Genomic DNA, 25,458 nt, shown 5'->3' with positions numbered 1-25,458 from the left:
AGTGAGTTTTTAAAGCTATACAGCTTTTCCTTTTTGAGCAGATACGTTGTGTGCCATGTGACGCATGGCACTATGGTGCCTGCTAACTTTCCATATTCTGACAGTATCCCGTGTCGAACACAAGGACCACAGGCCAAATGTGGACCGCCGCCTCATTTTCTGTGTCCCGCCAGCCATGCAACAAGCTAAGGGCTCTTTCACACGAGTGCAGTGATTTTTGGTCAGCCGTGTCATGGCGACTGAAAATCGTGTGAACGAGAGGCAGCCATGACCAAGTCACGTCTGCATCTCCCATCCACGGTTCAGATGGCCCGGTCCGGCGAGTATACCGAGAGCCTAGGATACCGTCGGGGCGGAGGGGGAGAGTTTAGCTCTGCTAAACTACCTGCCCCCTCGACGGCTCTCTGCAAGGGGAGGGGGTGGGAGCTAGTGTGCTAAGCTCCCGCCCCCTCCCATTGCCGACAGTCGACAAGGGGCGGAGAGGGGGCAGGAGCTTGGCACACTATCTCCCGCCCTGTCCTGCCCCTACCATTGCAAACAGCCAGCAAGAGATAGAGAGGAGGAGGGAGAGGGTGGGAGTTTAGCAGACGCGGTGCTAAACTCCCTCACACGTCCCCTCTTCTGCAGCTCTCATAGGAGTCTATGGGGGTCTGTATCACTATTGGGGTCACTTACTACTGGGGCCACTATGGGGACCCTATTACTACTTGGGTCACTATTATTACTGCAGCCACTATGGGAGGTCACTGTTAGTATACGGTCTTACAATTATAATCGGCCCTTTGAAGGCACCCATAAGACTGATGTGGCCCTTGGTGAAAATGAGTTTGATGCCCCTGCTTTAAAGGGTGACTAAATGTTGTTTTTTTTTAAAAAAGCATTTGACATGTCAGAGGTTTGGATGGTGCATGTTCTGGTGCTGAGGGCTCCATGAATTGCTAAAAAGAATAGGCAGAAACACTCATTTGAGCACTGTGCCTGTTTGGTTATTTCTGTCACTGCTTGGAGCTGCTGTATATAGGCTTCACAGAAATGTGTTGTGTTCGTACACTACTCAGTGACAGACGAACGAGCACATCACATCACTCATGTCCATGTGTTTTAGAGCTAGTTGGGGTCTGAGCATCTAGAACTTCTGACGTGTCAAAAGTTTTTAAAATATGTAGTTCTACTTTAGATTGCTTTGTCCTGTGTTGCACTCCTTATTATAACTGTTTTCATTTCTCTCTATGTTCTAATTTTTTTTCTTTCTACGTTTTAGGGGAATACAAGAAGGATGAGCTGTTGGAAAGTGCTCGGTATGTAGGCCTAAATGTAATGAGAAATTGATTTTTCCTATCCGTAAGACACCTTTCCATACATCCTGTTGATACAGATCAACACAGTAGACGGGGCTCCTCGGCACATCAGTTTGGAGAGCCACTGGAAAATGGCTGCAAATTAATGGCTGCCATCTCAGTATTTTTGCTGCATGGGAGATTAAATCCACTTCATTCACTCACAGCAGAAATATCCACGGCGGAGGATAGACATGCTGTGGATTTTCAGATCAGTTGCACACTCTGTTGTAGAACTCTTTAACTGAAGTGCAATGAGGGGATTCTTCTGCACCAAAATCGTTCTATGCATTTTCACTGATTTTCTCCACAATATGTGGACATACCCTTCATACTTAATTTCCGCTGCAGCCACCACTATAAGGGAAATGATCAGATCATAATATATTTCCCTAGCAAAATCCATTCTTTTTGGGGGTTTCAGGAGATTGGCATGGCAGCTCCTATATTATAAGTGTTGTCTGTGATATTCTGCACTGATATTAAAGATTTTTCCTATAACTTTATCTTTTAGAAGTGGAAATGAGGAGAAAATGATGGCTCTGCTAACACCCCTTAATGTAAATTCCCATGCCAGCGATGGAAGAAAGGTAAAAGACTCCACATGACATTACTGATATCTTGTTGAACTAGTTATTAGTTGTAAAAGCATCTGCAGCTTCCTCTCTGGATGTTTTCTCATCATACATGTAATTTCACCCCCTTATATCGCGTGTGGATGGATCCTCTTTAAGACAAGTAGATGTTTCTCTTTGCAGTCCATGTACAAGCTTTCCATCATGAGAAAGTAGATGAAATTGGGTGGATCCTACAATGATCAAAAAAGAAGGCTGTGAGAATGGGGTCTAGTGTAAATGCCTAAAATCTTTACAAATGACATTTGGCACTTTTAGCAAGCAAATGATCCTGATGATGATTTTGACAAGGGCAAGAATTCTATGCAGAGTTCTTACTCCAATAGTCTGCCTCAAAGAGTCCTTGCTGCACAATTATGCCCCCTATATGTAAACCCTAGGGTTTCAGAAGAGCTACGTGGATTAGTATCTGCTCATCTAGCATGCAGGAAAGACCTAAACACTTAAAGGGGATTGTCCCAAGAAATAAGTTATTCCTCCCCATCTACAGCATAGGGGATACTTAAACAGTCAAACCTAGTTTGGTTGGTCCGTTCGAAAACAATAGGCTAAACTTAAAGCAAACAGTGAAACTCGAGGCAATTATTTCCATAGGAATCAATGTAAATGCAATTAATTTGTTCTAGACATCCCAAAAAAACACACCAAACCACATTTTTGTACAGCGTTTAGTGCTGCTTTTTCAGCGCAGAGCTAAACGCTGTACAACACTCCCATTCATTTCAATGGGGGTGTTCACACAAGCGTTTACGGCCCTGCGTTGCCCATTGAAATGAATGGGCAGCAGTTACAGCGCTGCTGAAAACGTGGCACAACTTGGTACCGCGTTTTGGCAGCACTAAACACCCTAGCTACACTACCTAGGAGGAGAAAAAAAAAAATACTCACCTTGCAGGTGCCATTGGTGTCTCGGGGGGTGCTTTTTGGCCTTTCGTGCAGGCTGCTGGGCACTTGTCAAGCCAGCAGAGATTGCTCTGATTGGCTGAGTCAGCTAAGTGACAGCCCACTCAGCCAATCGCAGCTAGCGCTGGATGCTCCAATTGCAGCCATTCATTCATGAATGGCTGCGATCGGAGCAATCCACAAATGACTGTGCTTGGACAGAAGCAGCCGGCGAAAGTAAATGGAAGAATTGTCGAAACTGAAAACCAGCGAAAGCAGAAGGCAACGAAAGTAGAGGTATGACTGTATTATCATTGGAGTACAAATTCTGGAACCCCCAAGAGATCAAGGGTCCCAAAGGTCCCCCCAATGAATGCACACAGCTGCTCCATTGATCTCATTGGGACTTAGAGTGATAGTCGAGCGCTTATGTGATCACTGCTCTATTTATACAGGGTCCTTTGGGAGCTTAATTCTTGTAATCAGTCAGGTTCCCCAGCAGTCAGACCCCCACTGATGAAATAGTTATTCCCTATTAACAGGAGAGGGGATAACTTTATTTCGTGGGACAACTTCTTAAAACTTTACTTGGTACCTTTACAAACTTTATTTACAAGTACAATTTGGCAAATTATTACTTGTGAAACTTTTGCTGCTGCTCTTAGAAAAAAACCCTAACAATGTGTTCTTACATTTGGCAATTCCTCGATATTGTGATAAAATCGTAATCATAATCAGATGGTAGAGGCGGAGCTGCTAAGTCTAAATGGGTGGTTAATTGTCAGACCGTTGAGTGAATGCATTTACAAAACCAAAAATTTTTTATGTACTCCTGAACAACTGCAGTTGTGACCATCTAAAGTAATCATGTGCATGTATTTACAAATTCACATAATGTCATATTGTACATATGAGCGACGTGTGCGTAAACACCTTTAGCATTTCTCCTGCTTCCTTGAGTACAGGAAGGAATAAAGGCTGCACATCTCAGACGTGACCACGACCTCTGGAATGTGAGGCGCTTTTTACTGCTTAATTCATGTGTTTATACCTTCAGGTCCTTATACACAGCATGACTGTCGGCTGCTTGAGCGTCTGACAGTCGCCCCATTGATTGACACTTCTGTGCTTTCATAGAAGAGCAAATTTCAGTGAATGGAGGAAGATCTCAACAGAGAACAGACAGTCATTCATGAATGAACACCTGCCTGTTCACAAGGGCCGATTGTCGTTTGATTTTTATGCCCCCATAAAATGATAAGCAAAAAAAATGATCACTCATTTAGTCGCTGGCATTAATTACAATGAGGAATCATTGAGCTTCACACGATCCAGTGATAAACTAAAGGATTATGGTTGTGTGTAAAAAGGCCATTAGTCCTCAGGTTTCCTGAGCCCATCAGATCATTAAAGGGGTTGTCCCGCGATAGCAAGTGGGGTTAAGCACTTCTGTATGGCCATATTAATGCACTTTGTAATATACATCGTGCATTAAATATTGGCCATACAGAAGTTATACACTTACCCCCTCCGGTGCTGGCGTCCCCATCTCCATGGCGCCGACCAAAGCCGCCTTCTGCCTGGATTAGACGCGCTTTCGCAGTCTGCCCTCTTCTGTCCAGCTCCGGCGTGCTCGCGCTGCAGAGGTCTTCTGCGCATGCGCAGAAGACCTGTGCGGCGCGAGCACGCCGGAGCGGCCCCTTTAGCGCAAGCGCGTCTAATCCAGGCAGAAGGCGGCTTTGGTCGGCGCCATGGAGACGGGGACGCCAGCACCGGAGGGGGGTAAGTGTATAACTTCTGTATGGCCAATATTTAATGCAAGATGTATATTACAAAGTGCATTAATATGGCCATACAGAAGTGCTTAACCCCACTTGCTATCGCGGGACAACCCCTTTAAGGCAGAGTCCACACAGGGTTAATTTCCAGCGAATGTCCCCAGCAGGCATTCCGCTGCAAATCAGCCGCAGAGGGCCGGCCTCCAAACCCAGGCTTTATCGCAAATTTCTGTGCAGAATTCACCGCCTCACTGAGAGGAGATGAATTCTGCAGCTATAACATTGACATGTCACGGAATTGAATTCCGCACCTCAAGTCAAATTGCACAGTTTGTTGACATGATTTTCAAAATCTCATCCACTTTGCTGCTACTGTAAATGCCGCAGAATTTCAGTCCACACGGAAATTCTACTGCAACGGCGCCCTGTGTGGACCCCACCTAAGTAAATAAGAAATTTGTAGAATGAATGTACCAGTTTTTGTATACATTGTACCTTTTTTATGCAAAAGCTTAAAACTTTTAAAATAGTTAATCTTTGTATGCTTTAAAGAATTCATAGCTTTTAATTGACTGATTGAAAAAAAAGGGAATGTATATGTCTGTATTCTTTTTTTTCTTTTATCTACAGTCAACACCCCTTCACTTAGCTGCAGGCTATAACCGTGTCAAAATTGTGCAGCTGTTACTTCAACATGGAGCAGATGTACACGCCAAGGATAAAGGGTATGGGTACACTTATTTTGCAGGCGCACTAGTATTATAGTTTAGGCTTCCTGCAGACGGCCAGGTCGGATCCCGCTGCGAGAATGCGAGCCGTGCCCCTGCAGTGACCACCGCGACTCACCTGCTCTGCAGTCTCCACTCTGCTATGTGCTGGCTGCCGCCCCCTGCTGGCACATGCGCAGAGCTGAGCTGGCACGTGAGCCGTGATGTTTCTGTGCGGGCCTCTGTGAGGCTCGCACAGTAATGGGACATGCCACGATTTGTTAGCCGTGCGAGTTTTCACGCGGTCAAATCGCGGCTGCCTGCATAGGATTACATTATCTAATGCAGTCCTATTGCGGCAGGCACGGGCAGAAATTCTACGGGAAATCCTGTCGTGAAATTTCCGCCCATGTGCAGGAGGCCGTATTCTGGGATTTGTTATCAGATGCACCCTTATTTAATTTTGGTCCTATCTACACATTTTTTATTTCTAGGATATTTCTATGATGGCTCGTATTGTAAATGGACATTATCCAATAGAAAACATGTTGAATAATTTCCAGTTAATGATCAGTTTGCGTTTATGGAATTGCAGTGCAATATGTTAATTCTAAAAGCCTCTTAAGATGATCTCCTCACACTTGCCACTGGGCCATATGAGGTCTTGGTAGCTATTGGTAAGAGACCTCAATGACTTTTGCAGAAGGCGCAGGTTTTGCCATCTATTGATGTAATTGGAAAATCTTGCCCTTTTTATACTTTGGTCAATTATGTAAAACAATTGCAAAAAAGTCTCTATACTGGATGCTGTGGAACGCGGATCAGCTAAGACAGCCATTTCTTGCTAAAGAAGCTTGAGAAATTAGTGTCTAGACTAAAACTTTTCTTGGCAGATCCTCTAGTATTGAATTTTTTTGTAAAATTCTCATGGTTCAGAGTCCATATTTAACCAGTGATGGATACATTTCCTTTTAAGCAGCGTTTCCAGAGACCTAATCTGTTATCAGATACATAGCTGAGCTCATGCCGTCTGTGGATGTAGGTTCATTTGACCCATGCAGATTGTGTTCCTGTGGCTATTTGCCATGCTGATTACCCAGAAACACGACTGCTTTTATTCCTATGAGAATTTCAGATTTAGGTCAACTGTAATTGTAATATTTCCATAGAATTGTATAGTGCAGCGAATTTCACCATCTGTGCTTTTTTGTTTTGTGTCTAGCTTCTGTGACATGGTTGTGGTTTAACGATTTTTACTTATAAGTAAGCATTAGATCATCATGTTTATGAGGAGGAAGTTGTGGTACATATCTGAATAGGCCTGAGAATAGCAGTGTTATCATAGACAAGTTGTACTCTAAAGGCCCATTAACACGCAAAGACAATCTTTCAAACAATTGAAAAATTGACAGTTTTAGTGATCATTTTGCATAAAGTGTTAATGGACATTATTGTTAATTAACACACATCCGCTTCATTTGCGTGTAAAAGGGCCTCCTGGAGTTTGCAAAGCACAGCAGTTGGTCTGAGCTCTGCACACAGCTCAATTGTTCTTGCCCAGGCTGTCCCCAGAATACAATTTAATCTCTGACTCACGTGCAACCTGCGGTCCCTATTGTCTCTCTCCGGCTGAAGGATGGATTTTAAGCTCCCCTTAAAATCATCATTCAGCCGAAGAGTGAATGATGACAGCGTTTACGCGCAACTATTATTGCTCATATGCCATCATTTGATTAAATTGTGAACAATAATGGTTGCGGTAAATGGGCCTTAAGATACTACGTCTCGTTGGAAAGTGCTGCATTTAGTTCACCCTAAGGGCTGTCTCACACGAGCATGTTAGTATAGAGTATTCTGTGCACGAAATACGCTGTACCAATCTCCAATAGGCGGCCATGTTGCTGCTCAGAAGAAAGGTCGCAGCATGTTCTATCTTGCCACGTTTTACACACGTATACATGCCAAGATAGTAAATGGTGATTGGCTGCATGCAATCACCAAGTACAGGATGTCATTGTGTGTTACTGCATGCCGCACTAGTGTTTCTCACAGGTGGCACGCTGCGAGATATGCTTGTATGTGCTTAGCCTTAAACTGATATGTATGTGATTCATTGATTGTATTATAGTATATTGAGACCGTTCTCTATTTCTCTTCCTTTCTAGAGATCTAGTGCCTCTTCACAATGCTTGCTCTTATGGACACTTTGAAGTGACAGAGCTTCTGGTTAAGGTAACGTCATCCCGTTTGTTCACTAATGAAATGCTGAGGATAATATTGATGTATTATCCTCTAGATTGGACATCAGTCAGATCAGCAGGGGTCTGATGTCTGGCTCCCCCTGCTGATCAGCTGGAGCAAGCACCATTCCATGTGTTGTGCGGGAGCCCAGAACAGTTCTGCAAGCTCTGTGCTGTTCAAGTGGCAGATATTTACCTTGTTCCATTGTGAAAATATTAAAGGGTTGACTTGACGTTAGAAAAAGCAGTCTGCAGCACCCAATATACCAGAAGCCCAAAAGACTACCATTCATGTCAGTGTCTGGGGCCATTATTAAACAGATCTGTAATGATTGGATGGCTTCTGTTACTGCTATTGGGTCCGGTAGCATTCCTTATAATCTGATGTTTTTTTTAAGATCCAACGGATTTTCATATCAAACACAATATGAAGATGTTCGGCCATAACTTACCAGATGGAGACATACCTAAATAGACTTTCTTGTCTTACAGCACGGAGCCTGTGTAAATGCAATGGACCTCTGGCAATTCACTCCTCTTCATGAAGCGGCCTCTAAGAACCGTGTGGAAGTGTGCTCCCTCCTGCTTAGTTACGGAGCAGATCCCCACATGCTCAACTGCCACAATAAAAGTGCCGTTGATTTGGCCCCAACACCACAGTTAAAGGAGCGATTAGCATGTAAGTATTGACTATTTGAGGAGTGCCATTTTGATATAGGTTGTTATTCCTGGCAATGTATTGGCATGAACCAGCTTCCCAATTAAAGGGGTTGTCTCACGAAAGCAAGTGGGTCTATGCACTTCTGTATGGCCATATTAATGCACTTTGTAATATACATCGTGCATTAAATATGAGCCATACAGAAGTTATTCACTTACCTGCTCCGTTGCTAGCGTCCCCGTTGCCATGGTTCCGTCTAACTTCGGTGTCTTCTTGCTTTTTTAGACGCACTTGCGCAGATGGATCTTCTCCCTTCGGCTGGTCTTGGAAGCATCTGCGTTTTGGCTCCGCCCCCTTGTACGCGTCATCGCGTAGCTCCGCCCATGACGTGTGCCGGTTCCAGCCTCCTGATTGGCTGGAATCGGCACGTGATGGGGGCGGAGCTACGCGATGACGCGTACAAGGGGGCGGAGCCAAAACGCAGATGCTTCCAAGACCAGCCGAAGGGAGAAGATCCATCTGCGCAAGCGCGTCTAAAAAAGCAAGAAGACACCGAAGTTAGACGGAACCATGGCAACGGGGACGCTAGCAACGGAGCAGGTAAGTGAATAACTTCTGTATGGCTCATATTTAATGCACGATGTATATTACAAAGTGCATTAATATGGCCATACAGAAGTGCATAGACCCACTTGCTTTCGTGAGACAACCCCTTTAACTAACTGAATCTCTGTATTTCATCTCTGAAAAATGTTGCAAGTTGTAAGGTTTAGGTGTTTTCTTTAAAGGGAGCTGTCGCCATTGAACAAACAGCACCATAAACTAAGTTATCGTGCTGTTTGGGGAGGTGACGGGGAGCCGGGGTCAGTATAAAAGTGCTGGCTGCAAAGCCGGACGGCTGCAAACATAAGCTGGTGCCTTATGTCTATTTCTTCAGTCAGGGGGCATATTGCACTGGGACCCCCAGAGGAGGGAGGGGGCAAAGTTAGACAACAGTAACTGTAAAGTTAGGGAATAAGATTATTATTATTATTTTTTTTAAGAGTTGAGATGGGTGGAGCTTAATACAAAGGGGGTGGGGCTACGTGGTGGAAAAGAATCTCAGGTACAGATGCTTATGATCAGATAGGATCATGTATGCCAGTTGCCAAGGTTCAGCAGTCCACTTACAACGCTATACTTGCCTGACCTGGCAATGCAAGCAAGAAGAAGCAGTCGGAGAGCCATCCCGTGACTCCCCTCCCTGGTCCGCACTTTTTCTCTGAAAATCATTAATTTTGATAGGAGTGTGTGAAATTGCTGCGTAGAAGTGCTCATCCATCTCTCGCTACTATTAAAATGAATGAAATTCATTCATGTGGGGACCTATAGGACCCCTGTTTTCGGGTTCAGTGGGTGGTCCCAATGATTCGACCCCCAACAATCAATAATCCCCTGTCCTATGGATGGGGGTTAACTTTGTAACGTGCAAGGAATTGCTGTGCAGATCTTGTTTGCCCAGAGTAGCCAAGTGCTCACAACATCCTTTTTTCCATTTGCTGTTTCTTCTCATCTAGATGAATTTAAGGGTCATTCATTGCTATTGGCAGCAAGAGAAGCAGATGTCGCTCGCATTAAGAAACATCTCTCACTGGAAATAGTCAATTTCAAGCATCCTCAGACTCATGAGACAGCACTGGTAAATTTCCAATTCAATTTGTTCGTAGAAAGTGATCAGAGCATGTATTGAATTCTTTGTACTTCCCAAGGTTTTGTCGTCTTTGGAAAACACAATTTTGTAACTTTTTCTAGTGTCTTTTATAAGTTTGTTCTTTTAAAAAAAAAAAAAAATCACCTAAATGTATATTCGCAAACCTATTCATGCAGTAGTAAGAAATGAAGAGCATGGCTTAAAGGGAACCTGCCATGGAGTTCATCCTACCTAAATCACGGCAGCATGAACCCAGGACAGATCTGCACATTGCTCATGTCTGTGTTGTTCCGAAGCGCTGCGGCATTTCAGAAAAAATGCACTCTACAGTTTGCTTGTTGGACTTGAGAACAGAGCTCTCGAGTCAGAAGCAAGCAACATTTGGCTCTCGTGAAAAGCAGCATGTTGACTGACAGCTCTGCCCCTGCTTCTGTAGAAGGAGAGAACTCTCGGTCTACATGATTGGGGCAGTGAGAATCTGGCGCGGCCCGCCTCTTTAACTCGGGAGCTCCGTTCAGTGTGTTTGCAGCGTTTTTAGAATAACGCATAGATGGGGCACTGTGCATGGGTCCTGGGTTCATACCAGCTATGTTTCAGGCAGTATAAACCCAAGGATAGGGTCCCATTTAAACTATCTCTTTAAAGGCGTAGCAAGGAGATTTAACAAAGGCCGCCTTCACGCGGCTGAGAAAATCGAGCTAGATTTATACGTTGCGAGATGCACAAATACGGACCCCATTCCTTTGAATCTGGTCATGCACATGAGCTTTTTTTTTTCCTACATAGCACCACAATGCAATGCGAGAAACAAATTGCGGTAAGTTCTATCTGGCTGCGTGATCTCGCATCACAGCCCCATTGATTTCATAGGAGTCGGCGGCAGCATCGCAGGCCCCATTAAAAGAAATGGGAGAACTCCGTGATTCCCTGCATCCTTGAAGTGATGCGAGGCTGCTTTCACATGAAAACGCCTTGCATCAAGAGGGATCTCAGATGGATGGCGAGTGTGATATTGGGCCGTGATTCACACCTGATATCGCCCTCGCCTGTATGAAGTTAGCCTAAAACTGCATAGAGATTGTGAACCTCTACAATAGCAGCCGAGCAGTAGTCCCTTCATTTTAGGTCTCTGTCACATTCAAAAGTTTTTATTTTCTCATGTGTCTTTTTTACTTAATTTATTTTGTTAAACATCCAGGGGAACGTTGTGGCACAAGTGAGAGCGGAAACCTTCAGCTTTAGAAATATGTTTATTTCTCCTTTTCATCCTAAAAGGCATATGGGAGAATGGATCCCCTAATCATGATCTGAATAGAGCATCACGGAGGAAATGACCAATTATTGCATCTTTCTGGAATGCTTTCCTCCACATAGTGTCAATTCTTTGAATTTTATTTACTGTAGCCAGTTAGTGTATTTTTTTTTGACAGTGGTAAAGAGACAAAAAGGTTTTACTCTTCTTAGTCTGAATTAGTTAAATTTACCCTAGAAGCATCTCCAATGCATTTTTAGACTTTCTCATGAGAGAATTCCACAACGCCTCTGCTAAGCCTGGAAAATCTATGTATGTCAGGCTGTAGAGTGAAAAAACTCAGATTCAACATTTTTTTTTACAGTAAGCTATTCACAGGTCATCCGTCTGACCTCACTTTCCAGTAAAGCAAGGCTCCAGGGAAAACGTGCTTATCTTCAGTACTTTCCATAAAAAAAGTAGTTTCAGAGTGTTTAAGAAGGGAATTCTTATGAGGTGGTCTGTATCTTAATTTTTTGGATTTGCACTGAATGCTACATGTTTCGATAACTTGCTATTTATGTGCACTTCACTTCCTATTATGAAATGGCTACTCAACAATGTGCTTGTTTGAACCTTACTGAACCTGCAGATACATGTTACCATAATTACTAAACGGGCAAAAAAGGATCTTTAACAATTATCATCGTTTATATACTTTTTCTTTTGGTTATTTGAGGCCTTAAAAGTTTGCTCAGATAAAGCCTTTTACAGGCTATGGGTCGTACCAATAAATGCATGTAGGCATCAATGTAGAAAAAATCACTGTTGCTGATATGTGCCATCAGAGTCCCAGTGTAAATTATCTGAACAATGCTTGAATTGGGGGCTCATTGACTTGTGTGTTTCACTGAGCATGCGACACAAAATACTGCGAAAAAGAAGAAACTGTGTTAGGAGGGATCGATAATTTAAAAAAAGTGGCTTCAAATGCATACTAGCAGCCATATACCCATAAAGGTTTGGTTTTGTCTGTATTTAACGCCCATTAAAAAAGTATACTTCATGAACACTTTTTGTGCATTATGTACGCAATTTGAAATTATTTTTTATTTTTATTTTTTTAACCTGGCTCAAAAAACACTGGAAAGCAGAATTTCATGGAGCTAAAGAATATTTTATGTATTCTGTCTTCTAGCATTTTGCTGCATCATCTCCATACCCCAAGAGGAAACAAGTCTGTGAACTGCTTCTTAGGAAAGGGGCAAATGTCAATGAAAAGACCAAAGAGTAAGTCTTGTTCTGCGTAACTTTTCTGTGTTATTGGAATCAATAGTTCTCAAAATCCAATTTGCTCTCTGTTTTGTTCACAAAAGCTTCCTGACGTCGCTCCACGTAGCAGCAGAGAAGGGCCACAATGATATTGTCGAGGTGTTGCTGAAACACGAGGCAAAGGTAGGAAGTCTACCTGTTGGAGCGCTTCTCTATAAGGATGACCCAGCTATAATGGCTCCTATGACATGAGTGCTGATCTGTCTTCCCTCTGTGCAATAATGTACCGGTACTTTCAATCTAAGGAAAACTGTAGAAGTTGGGAGGTGTGAAAACCTATCTAACATTTGCTTACGGTATTTGCATTTCCTTGTCCTTTTCCCCTTCTACAATAGATGAATGCGTTGGACAACTTGGGACAGACATGCCTCCATCGCGCTGCACATTGCGGCCATTTACAAACCTGCCGAACTCTCTTGAACTCAGGATGTGACCCCGCACTTATATCACTGCAGGGTTTCACTGCCCTTCAGATGGGGAATGAGAACGTGCAACAACTTCTCCAGGGTACTCATTCCCTATTTTTATATCTATTAGATATATTTTATTTAATTTTTGTGTTATGTTTGTTTTTGTTATCATTTTCAATAAAGGTTTGTAATAAGTGCTTTGTACTAATATTGTGTAATGTTGTGTTTTTTTTCACCAGAAGGCTTATCATTCAGTAATACAGACGCAGATCGACAGCTGCTGGAAGCTGCAAAAGCTGGGGACATAGAAATAGTAAAAGTGAGTGGTCATGTGTGTCATTTTGTCTTAAGATATTACTCATGTTGTGAGTTCACAGGCATTGCCAGATATCATTTGGTCTATAGAAACCGCTATTTTATTCTTTTAGATGATCTTTATAAAGATTAACTTTGTGGTTAGTTCTGTTGCCTTGCAGCTCTGCGGTTCTTGGTTGGCTTCCAGCCAAGGTAGCAAATACATGGCTGTTGGACATGCTTCTCATATTTGTGTAGGTGTTCTCTGGTTTCCTCCTACACTTTTGATGGGTTCATTGAGTTCCTCTGAAATTAGTATATGCATGTTCATCTGAAATAGGGAAATGTAGACTTTGAACCTCACTAGGGACAGGAACTGATGAGAGCGCTGTCAATCTCTGTACATGGCTGACTAATAACTGTTGGCACCATATAAGCAACAGGGGCGGAATATAGTATTTCTTGTTTGTTCTCACTTCTCTAGTACGAACAAGTCATGACTACATTAAACTAGTCCGTACCGAATTTCTGAGATTAAAGTTATTTTAGTCCACTAAATTGCTATAACCTTTTTAAAGGTTTTTTTTTTGGGGGGGGGGGGGGGGGGCATAAAAAAATTATTATTATAAAGTTTAAAATGAAGAGAAATTGAATACTGTATGGAAAGAAGGGTGGGGGGGGGTCACTTTCTCTTCATTGTGCACGTGACCACTGAAGCCTGCGAGTGGCTGAACAGTCACATACACAATGAATAGCTTGTGTCCACCCACTACTTCTGGGTTCCGTGCAGTGGGCACCGACGCTGCAGTGCTGGACCGGAGCCACCGGGATATGTGCGTATTCAATTTCTATTCATTTCAACCCTTTATAATTTTATTTAATGTCCTGGAAAACTCTTTTTAATGCAGAGAGCAGCTTTACTTGGACCTCATCTAATGATATTACTGCACATTTATTTGCTACAGGCAAGTACTGTTTAATTGCTTTTAGGGATAAAAATTTTACTTAAAACTGCCTTATTCTCCTTTTTACTCCTAGAAACTGTGTAATGGACAAACTGTTAACTGCAGGGATGTGGAAGGGCGTCAGTCTACACCCCTTCATTTTGCTGCGGGATACAATCGAGTGGCTGTAGTGGAGTACCTGTTGCAGCACGGCGCTGACGTCCATGCAAAAGATAAAGGGTAAGCAGTTACCAGCTTATTTCTCCATGACCACATCCAGTCGACTTATTCTAGTCACAGCAGGCTTTACATTCTAATAAATTACATTCTTAGGGCTTGGACAGACAAGCAATTGTTTAATTTATTTTTTTGCGCACCTATTAGAACCATTGGTTTCCTATGAAGTGTTCACATGTCTGTTTTTTAGAGGCACAAAATACTCACACCTGCAAAGCATATTACATGCATTCCTTGAATGTGTGCTAGTAAGGTCTGTGCTGCGTATAAAGACAGGGAATGAGGGGACTCTACCGGAGGGTTCCTTTAATCCCCTCTGGGAGTACCCTCATCACTGAACACTGACCGCACTCAATCTCTGTAGCGGGGACAAAAGAAACCCCCTGTCACAGAGGACCGCGATGCTATAACATTGGTTTGAAAGGATCCGGTGCTGCTGCCGCCCCATTGGAAGCAATGGGACGAAGGCAACCCCTACAGCGAGGCTTTAAGTGTGTGGAGCACTACACGTAAGGCTAAGAGCAGTATCCTAATAGAAGACATTTAATGCAATCATAATATTAGGCATTCCTCCTCTGGACCTTGCCTGATGTGATTCATGTCTGAGGAGCTGTTAGTATTTTGCATGTATGCTTCCTCCTCATGTAACATTCTGACTTTGTATACTACTGGGGATAGTTGTTTCTATCTGCCCTTGTATTTGTTTCCTCAGATAATTTTGGCATTTTTCTGAAATTTTAAGTTTTGCCCAAAATCCAGATATTTGGCTTCTACATACCCATAGTCCCTTTCTGTGCCACCATATAGCACTTGTTTAGAATGGTATAGTTGGAAGGGACCTCCAGGATCATAGGGTCCAACCCCCTGCTCAGCGCAGGATTCACTAGATCATCCCAGACTGATGTCTGTCCAGCCTCTGTTTGAACAGTCACTGTATTCTTCCCTAGTAGAAATGTGGCATGTGATGAAGCATGCTATATAAAAACATGGAAGCACACAGTTACGGCATGGGCCCATAGCACACTGTGGGTGCCCCATAGTGGATCATCATGGACCCATAATATTGTCTTGTGCGGGAGACCTGCAGCAGAATCAATCCTTCAAGGATCCAGCAGATAAAATGTGTCATTTGTTTCTCTTTCAGGGGCTTGGTTCCGTTACACAATGCCTGCTCTTATGGACACTATGAGGTAGCAGAGCTACTTGTTAAACATGGAGCAATTATTAATGTTGCAGATTTGTGGAAATTCACACCTTTACATGAGGCTGCAGCAAAAGGGAAATATGAGATTTGCAAGTTACTGCTTCAGGTATGATGGTTACAAAACGGAATGACTGCGTAAATTCCTTTCTCCCACAAAGCATGTTGAACTAGTCAGGTCCATTATATCACAGTGCAACTCATGGTAAAAGTTAACATTCTGAAATCCCATGCCTCCATACATTAGAAGAAGCAAAAATGAATGTGATTTAGAAAACACTGGCCCTATTACCTATAGCAATTACTGTACGGTCTGCATTTAGTTGCTTCAACAACTGAAGTAATTAAAACTAAGCTATGATTCGTTGCTATGTGCAAGTTTTAGTATTGGACTACATTCGTACAGTGTTAATATCTCTGAGCCTTTACTTCGAGTTCTGTTTAAATAGTGAAAAAACAGTATTCAAATGGTTCCCATTTGTTTTTGGCTACTTTGGAGGATAAAGTAGTTGACTTATGTTCGAGGCCTCCAAAAAAACAAACAAACCTAAATTATGTCAGAGACCAAAATTTACATCTTTTTGTTCTCCATCTGACTCATTAAAAGGATTGTCCCACTACTTAAAATTTGCTTCAGAACTGCTTTGTTCTTCGCGAATGCTGCTGACCAGGCCTGTGACTGCTACAGCCAATCACTGGCCAAAGTAGTGACCACCTACAGCCAGCCATTGGCTGCAGCAGTCACAAGACCTACTCTGTAGCAACCAGAAGGACAGCGGTTGTGAAGCAATTTTAAGTGGCTGGACAACCCCTTTAAAGTCAGTAGTACCTTTTTTTTGGGTTCTACTTGAAAACCATTTCCATCTATTTAAATGAAACCTGGACACAGAATGGCTTAACGGAGAGCTTAACACTGTGAATATAGCCTTAGTTTCAGTAAGGTGGCCAACTATTCTCTATAGTTGGCGATTTGTAAAGCTACAGTTTCCTCCACAGGGTGGTCAGCCACAATCTCTGCACACCAAAAGGTAGTGTAAAGAATACTTAATGAATGACACAAGGGTTAAAATCCAGCATGTGTAAGGATCTACATCTTATGTATACCCTCAAAATAGAACATACTTCACGTCTGCATACAGCTGGATGCAGGTTGGAATTGCAGAATTTCTTGTGATTCGAATTTTAAAGCATTGCTTCCTTTCCCGATACATGATCTTTAAAAAAAAAAAAAAAAAGTTTTAAAAATGTAATGTTTCTTCTACTTTCATATGAACAGCATGGAGCTGATTCTACAAAGAAGAATAGAGATGGTAACACCCCGTTGGATCTGGTCAAAGATGGAGATACAGACATTCAAGATCTTCTTCGTGGGGATGCTGCCTTATTAGATGCTGCTAAAAGAGGCTGCGTGGCTCGAGTTAAGAAATTGTGCACGCCGGAAAATGTCAATTGCAGGGATACACAGGGCCGACATTCTACTCCATTGCATTTAGCCGGTCAGTATTGTTTTTCATTAAAGCATCTCTTGTTTTTAACATTCTAGAATCTAATGTACATCATCGTAATAAGTCATTCTGTAATAGGTTCACTGTACCTGGTCTAGCTACTTTCTTCATTTTCTATCTATGTCCTGTGAGCCTCCGCTCAAAAAATATCTCCCCTTCATCTGACATTTTGTCTGCATTTGCGACTTCCTCCCCTGTCCATAGCCACCAACATCCTGTGAGCAGTGCATGATGGGAGGGCAGGGGCAGAAGCACTGTGCTGTATTGTTCATCTGCAGTGCCCATAAAACCACATTAAGTTGCTGAGTTCTTAGTTAGCTCCTTTTATAGTGCACATTACTGTAAGTATATGATTGGAGTTGTATTGTCACCCAAAATCGGTCTTAACCCTTTCCAATCCAGTGTCAGACCTTGTCCGACATGGAGATTTCCCTGCATAGCTCCCACGTCGTTTGAGGTCCAACACATGTTTCTAACACTATGCAGAAGAGAGGTCTGTCATTGGAGTTCTTTTCTGCATATGTATGCATGAGAGAGGTCTGATGTTGGACCTCTCTTCTGTATAGTGTAATATCCATATATTTTAAATTTACATATTAACTCAATTTCAAAAGATTGATAATAAAATCATTATAGCAGTTCATTTTTGTGTTTGAGTGGGCTCACATGAGCGGAATTTCATTGCGTATTTTGCACACATAATACGCAACGAATGGAGTCAATGAAAGTACATTGACCCACTCACTATGCAGCATATTCTATTTTACCGCTTATTACATGCGACAGAGCCCTGTTGTTCTCTATGGCCGTGTAATAAACACTGTACATACGCAATTACATTGCGTATGTGCGGCATTTATACCCAGCTTTGGTAAGAAGTGGGATATTAAAAAAAAAAAGTCAGACTGCGCATGACTACGTGTGTGAGATACGCTGTCATGCACAGTGCAGTGTCGCAGCCCTGCACAGTGATATGCCTGCTTACTGTCAGCTTACCCAGCTGTAAACCGTTGCGTTATACGCATACGCCTGTGTGAGATGCCCCTTTCTGTTGAGTAATTACAAGGAATCCACAAAGTGCTTCCCCACCTAAAATGAACAAGAACTGGGGAGTGTGCGAGCGGCAGGGAAATTGGATTGGAAAGATTTAATACAGTGTCTAGATGATATAGTTTGCTTTATTTTACCTAATGTCTGAACATGCTCTAGTGAGACGGCAACATTCAGGAAACATGAAGAACATGTTTGTCTTATTACATTCTTGTCTGTATTCTAACCAGCTGGCTACAACAATCTAGAAGTTGCAGAATACTTGCTACAACATGGCGCTGATGTAAATGCACAAGACAAAGGAGGATTAATCCCACTGCACAATGCAGCATCTTATGGGGTATGTTGTGAAGTTTTAATTGTACACGCAAACTCACTAAAAGCCCCTTTACACTCAACGGTTATCGCTAAAGCAGCCGAACGACTTAACGAATTGATGACTTTTTGGCATAAAATATAATTGCTTGAAATCATATCCATTTCTTTAATTAGCTAAAGTAAACGCCGTATAAAGGCCCATTTACACGCAACTATTATCACTCAAAATTAGTTTAAACTATGGCATATGAGTGATAATCGTTGCGTTTAAACACTACCATTGTTCATCCGCTCAACGAGATTTTTATGGTGAGCTTAAAATCCATCATACAGCCGAAAGGAGATAACAGGGACTGCACACTGTGTTCTGCACGGGAGTCGGAGATTACATTGTATTCTACCAACAGCCTGTGTGAGAACAATGGAGCTGTGTGCAGAGCTCAGACCACATGCTGTGCTCTGCAAACGGCTCCTGGAGGCCCTTTTTACACACAAATGAAGTTGATAAAGTGTTAATGGACATTAGTGTCCATTAACACTTTATGAAAACCGATAGCTAAATCTGTCAATTTGAAAGATTGTTTTTCTTGTAAATGGGCCTTCAGTTGCTTGCTCAGGTGGGCATGTGTTTAGTTTTCATTTTAATTAGTGTGAAGAAATCCATTGCCTTCAGCCAGCATGAGTAAACAATATACTCATTGTGTTTGGAAAGGTAAACAGCCGCTCAAAAGACTGAAGAAATGCCATTCAAATGGAACAAATTTGAGTTGCCTGACAACTATTTTTATGCCGGCTAAAAAACAACCATAAACGACAAGTGAACGCATAGTGCACAGCTGCCCGCGTTTACATGTAACGATTTATCGCTCCCTTTCGGACGTTTGAACGACTTTTGAGCCATAATAGTTTTGTGTAAATGGGCCTTAAGACTAGAATTATGCTACAGAACATTATTTAAAGAGAGACTATCATCATCTTGTTGCACCCCTCATGGAGGGCAGCATAATTTAGTGATGGCCACACTGATTACAGTAATATGTCGGCTGTGTAGTGCCTTGCAAGTTTTTATTTAATGAGTAGCATCACAGATAGATGTCATCCTGCATATTCCTAAGCTGCAGGCTAGTCCTGCACAACCTGCTTTCCAGCCAGTGATTGACTGCTGTCTGTATTCAGAGAGAGCTGCCAATTATTGGCTAAAAGCTGGGGTCGGTCTGCAGCTCCTTAAGGGCTAATGCCAACGGACGGATTCCGTGGCGTTGCATCGCAGCTGTTAGGTTCTATCGAACCTAATGTCTCAATGTTCACGCCTCGGAACTCCGCAGCGGGAAATAACCCATGGCATGTCCCATTTGCCGCGGGAATTCACACCGGCCGGCCGTCACAGTATACTTCCGCTGTAGCAAAGCAGAAGTATAGCGTGAGTACGCGCTCCGCCGACCCTGTCATATGACACTGCCGGAGCATCATGCGCCGTACTGTGCATGCGCGCCAGCGCTTTATGCAGGACCTGCACTGCGGATCCGGGAGGGGAGTATAGTGTCTGTCACAGCTGTGGGCATTAGGCCTTGAGTAGAGCAGTAGCCAGTGTTTTGCTTTTTTGAGGGGGAAGGGGGTCGTAATTATTTTTTTTACATAGTTGCATTCACAGTCCTATAACTTTTTTTTTTTTATGGGTGATGCTGCGTGGTCTGTTGTGTGTTTTTTTTTTGTTTGTTTTTTTGCGTGACGAGCTGTAGTTGTTGGTGCTATATTGGGATACATACGGCTTTTATGATCACTTTTACGGATGACAGGTCATTATAATTATGCCAAATATGTGGGATTTTTTAAAGTTATTTTTATACAAATGAGAAAGTAGGCAAAAAAATTTTTGGTACATTTTTATGTCGGGGACTTAAACCATAAATGCCCTGTTCACCCTGATAATGCATAGCAATACTTCTGCACTACAATGCCCTATCGCTCACAATAGCAAATGAGGCCGTAGCAACCTATTGGCTGTCCGCGATCACATCGCAGTGTCGATGACGTCTTCGAGGGAGCGTGCTTCCACTATGAATCCTTTACGTGCTGTGATGTACACTGATCGCAGCATGTAAAGGGTTAAGAGCGAGGATCGATGTACTCGTCGATAACCCCTGTTTCAGCAGGAGGTTGGCTATCAGGCACAGCCGGATGGCGCTGGCTGACTTATGATCCTGTGCCATCCACAGAACATAAGTGTACGTCCTGTTGCGTTAAGTCCTTCTCCAGAGCAAGGACATTAACTTACATCCGTTAGCATTATGGGGTTAAACATAAATATATAGCGATATGTAATCAGATGAGTACATGGATTTGAATATTGTGCTACTTTACATTACTGCTGCTTGCGACCCATAAATGTTAGGGCAGGCTCGCACGAGCGCAATTTAATAGCATATTACACGTGCATGATATGTGGTGGATGGAGTCAATGAAAGTACATTGATCCATTCACACTTGCGCATGTACATTTCGTATATTACACGCGTAAAAAAGAACGCAACATGATCTATTTTGCCATGTATTACGCGCAATAGAGCTCTATAGGAGCGTAATAAACACTGTACATGTAAAATTTCATTGTGGATCTGTGGAATTCTCCAAAATATGAATTCCTTTTTTTTTTTTTTTTTTTGTGAAACCTCCTTCAACCTCTAGCATAGATATGTAAATGGCCTTTTGCCAGTTTTACCCCCCTACGTGCCTTGACACACTGCTGCCAATGATTGGCTGGAGGGTGGAGTGGGTGAGGCCTGCCTGCAGATCATGAATAGGGAGGACTAGTTCTCTGTGGCTGCTGCTAATAAAATGCTACTTTCTCCAAAACTACTGCACAGACATATCACTAGTCAGTGTGCCTGTCACTCCCTTATTCGGGCTCACTCACACAGGCGTATGGGGGCTGCATTAAACGTGCGGAATACACAGTCCTAAAACCCCGTAATTTCCATTGGGTCACTTGGACATACATATTTTCTATCCACGTGAAAAAAAACTGCAGCAAGTCCTATTTTGGTTGGTAATACACTCATTATAGGCAATGGGGGGTTTAAAATGTGCTCTAAATATGTATTGCACATGTGTATTTAACTGTGTACTGCATGTAAAATATGCAGCCCCATATTACCTGTTTGGCTGCAAAAAGATGGCGACAGTCTCTTTTTAAATAAATGTAAAATTTCCATTTAAAATCTGCAGTACAGGCCAATTTAGGCTGTGGATGGGATTTCTTACAATCCCATCCACAATGCTTGGAAATGCTACAGATATTCTGCAGTATTTCTGACCCATCTCGACATACCCTTAAAGGGGTTGTCTCGCGAAATCAAGTGGGGTTATACACTTCTGTATGGCCATATTAATGCACTTTGTAATATACATTGTGCATTAAATATGAGCCATACAGAAGTTATTCCACTTACCTGCTCCGTTGCTAGCGTCCTCATCTCCATGGTTCCGTCTAAATTCGCTGGCAGCTTGCTTTTTTAGACACGCTTGCGCAGTCCGGTCTTCTCCTTTCAGCACGAGCCGCTTCAGTGTGCTCCCCGCTACAGCTCTTCTGCGCATGCGCAGATGAGCTGTCACTGCTCGGGAGCGCGCTGGAGCGGCCATTCTGTACCATCCTCTGTTAGAGGAAGGTGCAGAGCCGCCCAGCTGTCCGGAGAAGCCGCCCAGCTGTCCTGCCGCCCAGCTGTCCTGCCGCCCAGCTGTCCTGCCGTCCTGGTAAGTGATGGGCCGGGGGGGCTGTCGTCGCTGCGATGCGGGGGCTGTCGTCGCTGCGATGGGGGGGCTGTCGTCGCTGCGATGGGGGGGCTGTCGTCGCTGCGATGGGGGGGCTGTCGTCGCTGCGATGGGGGGGCTGTCGTCGCTGCGATGGGGGGGCTGTCGCTGCGATGGGGGGGCTGTCGCTAGGCCGGGGGAACTGTCGCTAGGCCGGGGGGGGGGGGGGGGGGCTGTCGCTAGGCCTGGGGAACTAGCGCTGGGCCGGGGGGGGGGAACTGTCGCTAGGCCGGGGGAACTAGCGCTGGGCCGGGGGGGGGGGGGGGGGGCTGTCGCTAGGCCGGGGGAACTAGCGCTGGGCCGGGGGGGGCTGCCGCTGTGATGGGGGGGTGGGCGCTGCGCCGGTTACCTTCTGCCTGGCGGTGGGTGACTGGTCGGCCGTGTTCACTCCAGGGGTCCGGTCGGCGGCTGCGGGGCGTCTGGTTGCCATGGAGACACAGCTGGTAGCGTCTCGGGAGCGCGCACGTCGGGCTGCAGCGAGCGAAGGGAAAAGAGCCGGCGGCCATCTTGGCAAAATTTTTATAAGTTGCTGAAACGCTGGAACTGTAAGTAGAAACCAGCTAGAAAAGTCATTTACAGGGGTAATTAGTAATGTTTGCTTAATTAGGGGGACTGGGCAAAAAAAAAAATTCACTGCTTCCTCGAGACATCTCCTTTAAGGGGTATGAATGTTATAGAGGGGGTTTCACCCATTCCATGAGCTCCAGTGGAGAGCTGCTATGTAAGAGTGGTTCCCTCTCTGGATCTAACCTGTCCATGTATTACATAGTCTGTTATGTATTTGTATGGCCAGCTGCAATATAACCCAGCAATAAGAGCCGATCCAGGAGCTGACTCGATAGTGATTCATCATCATGGCAGTCGTTTTCAGTGGTGGAGTTGTCTGCAGATATAGTTTGAATGGTTTTCAGTCCTGTACCTTGTGTGTTTGATCGGTTTTTGCATGCATTAATAATAATAATCTTTATTTGTATAGCGCCAACTTATTCCGCAGCGCTTGTTTTACTCCTTTATACTCTGCGTTCTATGTAAGTGTCTTGTACTAACCAGCCAGGATGTTGTCGTTTGCAGCATGTGGACGTTGCCGCTTTACTTATAAAATACAATGCTTGTGTTAATGCCAATGACAAGTGGGCTTTCACACCGCTGCATGAAGCTGCTCAGAAAGGAAGAACTCAGCTGTGTGCGCTGCTGTTGGCACACGGCGCCGATCCTACATTAAAGAATCAGGAGGGACAAACCTCACTAGACTTGGTTGCAGTAAGTATTTAATAACTTCACTTCTAATCTATGTACATACAGGGGATACAAGAGATGATGGTGTTCTGTATTGAGCTTTTACTACAAAAATGTCTATGTATAGATCCTACTGTCCTTGGAAACATTGCATTAAGGTGTTTAAAAGACTCACTCTCTCTGAGAGCAGCAGAAGGTAGCACATGTCACACTGATCACAAGGACATGTCTGCTGTGGGGATCGGTGCAGTTATTTTGGAGAAACTTGCCATTTATCAGTAGCATCATATGCATAGAAGACTACTTAAAGTAGTCCTTGATATTCATGAGCTGCAAGCTACTAGACCTACCCCGCCCTGCAGTCAATGGTTGACTGCTATCTGCTTATTACAGTCCATAGAGAGCTTTTGGCTGGAGGACGGGATGGCTTTGACTAGACTGTAGCTGATGAATATGCAGGACTAATTCTGGGTCTGGCTGCTACTAATAAAATGCAAGTTTCACCAAATCTACTGTACGGATACACACAGCAGGCATATCAGTATAATCAGTGTGACAGGCACTAACCTATGCTGATCTCAAAAAGATGGTGACAGTCTCTTTAAGAATTCATTTACAATAGAAGTGACTGCCATCTTTTGTGTGCTTTAAACCCAAGAAGCTGAGTGGTATCCATATTAATCATTCCTTTTTTTATTTTTAATCAGGCCGATGACGTACGAGCCCTCCTTGCAGCAGCTATGCCTCCAGCTGCTCTACCAACATTTTATAAGCCTCAAGTGATCAGTGTTACCCAGCCCACAAACCCACCGGTGGGAGTTTTGTCATCTGTGCCCTCTAGCCCGCCAACTCTCTCTGCTGCCAGCAGCTTGGACAACTTGGCTACCAGCTTCCCTGATGCACCATCTGCAAACAGCGGCGTTGCTGAGGGTGCCGTCGGTTTAGAGAAAAAGGAAGAAGGTAAATGGTTGTAGAATTAATACTGATGAAGCTACGTATGGGAACTTTGGTTAGAATAAGCTGTAAGCTGTGGGTGCAGCTCCTGGGAGAAGCCACGACTGTCTAGAAAGGTAGTATTACATGGGAGCTATTTGGAGGAAAGGCTGTCCGTGGAATATATGCATGGCACAAGTCCACAGAGCAGGAACAGTTCTCATAGAGTGGCGCTCAATTTTGGCTCATAGAGGGGGGTCCTGAGCGGATGACGCCTCTATGGTATAGGATACATGGGCAAGAGTTATCTGTATGAAGACAAGCTCTTTTAAACTGTGATTTGCATTTCTGATTTTAATCCTTTTCAAAACCTTAATGATCGCTAATGCTGAGGAAGTGACATTTTGTAATCGCTTGCTCCAACTACACAACAAATAAGTATAGATAACGTGGAAAAATACCTGCGTCAAAACTTTGTGGTGTTTGGTGAACTAAGCTTTTTGGCTTTTACTGCATTTTTGAAGCGAGTGTTGCTGTTCTTTCCTATTTTTCCTCATATTGGGGTGCTCGTGACAGCTGGTAATGGCATTGCATACACCATTAATCTATGGCGGTGCAACTGTTCCATGTGTAGGGACTGGTTGTCCTGCTGATCTCTGGATTTTTATGTGGACTATTCCAATCACTTTTTAACAGTTTTTACACCTTTAACCCCTTCCCGCTCCAGGACGTAAGGGTACGTCATGGAGCGTCGCGGGGCGACCTCTCTTCATACTGCACAGGCGTCAGCTGTTTATTACAGCAGACACCCGCAGGCAATAGACGCGTTCAGCCGATTGCGGCTATTAACACTTTAAATGCCGCTGTCAATTCTGACAGCGGCATTTAAATCCCCCGAACAATGTTTTGAGGTCCTGTACGCCCCCCCCGCGGGGAGGGTGGGGGAGGGCTGTGCAGGTGTCATGGCAGCCGGGGTCCTTCTGAAAGGCCCCAGGGCTGCCTCAGCAGACTGCCTATCAAGCCATCCCCG

At 43.8% G+C, this 25,458-nt stretch overlaps 1 protein-coding gene across 1 annotated transcript in view; it reads left to right on the top strand.

Annotated features, from left to right (window-relative positions):
- The window catches only part of LOC136626012 (poly [ADP-ribose] polymerase tankyrase-2), a 58,761-nt gene that overhangs the window by 15,885 nt on the left and 17,418 nt on the right, over positions 1-25,458 (top strand). The window contains exons 4-19 of the mRNA XM_066600707.1: positions 1,262-1,298; positions 1,852-1,927; positions 5,263-5,357; positions 7,505-7,571; positions 8,072-8,258; positions 9,797-9,918; positions 12,360-12,451; positions 12,538-12,616; positions 12,829-13,000; positions 13,143-13,222; positions 14,236-14,381; positions 15,523-15,688; positions 16,856-17,075; positions 18,365-18,474; positions 23,331-23,519; positions 24,203-24,455. Coding sequence (XP_066456804.1) covers positions 1,262-1,298; positions 1,852-1,927; positions 5,263-5,357; positions 7,505-7,571; positions 8,072-8,258; positions 9,797-9,918; positions 12,360-12,451; positions 12,538-12,616; positions 12,829-13,000; positions 13,143-13,222; positions 14,236-14,381; positions 15,523-15,688; positions 16,856-17,075; positions 18,365-18,474; positions 23,331-23,519; positions 24,203-24,455 — 2,091 coding nt within the window. The remainder of the gene's footprint in view (positions 1-1,261; positions 1,299-1,851; positions 1,928-5,262; positions 5,358-7,504; positions 7,572-8,071; positions 8,259-9,796; positions 9,919-12,359; positions 12,452-12,537; positions 12,617-12,828; positions 13,001-13,142; positions 13,223-14,235; positions 14,382-15,522; positions 15,689-16,855; positions 17,076-18,364; positions 18,475-23,330; positions 23,520-24,202; positions 24,456-25,458) is intronic.

Source organism: Eleutherodactylus coqui, chromosome 4 (genome assembly GCF_035609145.1).
Source record: "Eleutherodactylus coqui strain aEleCoq1 chromosome 4, aEleCoq1.hap1, whole genome shotgun sequence".
Lineage (NCBI taxonomy): Eukaryota > Metazoa > Chordata > Amphibia > Anura > Eleutherodactylidae > Eleutherodactylus > Eleutherodactylus coqui.
The sequence above is the reverse complement of the archived record's forward strand: the minus strand, read 5'-3'. Positions and strand labels throughout refer to the sequence as shown.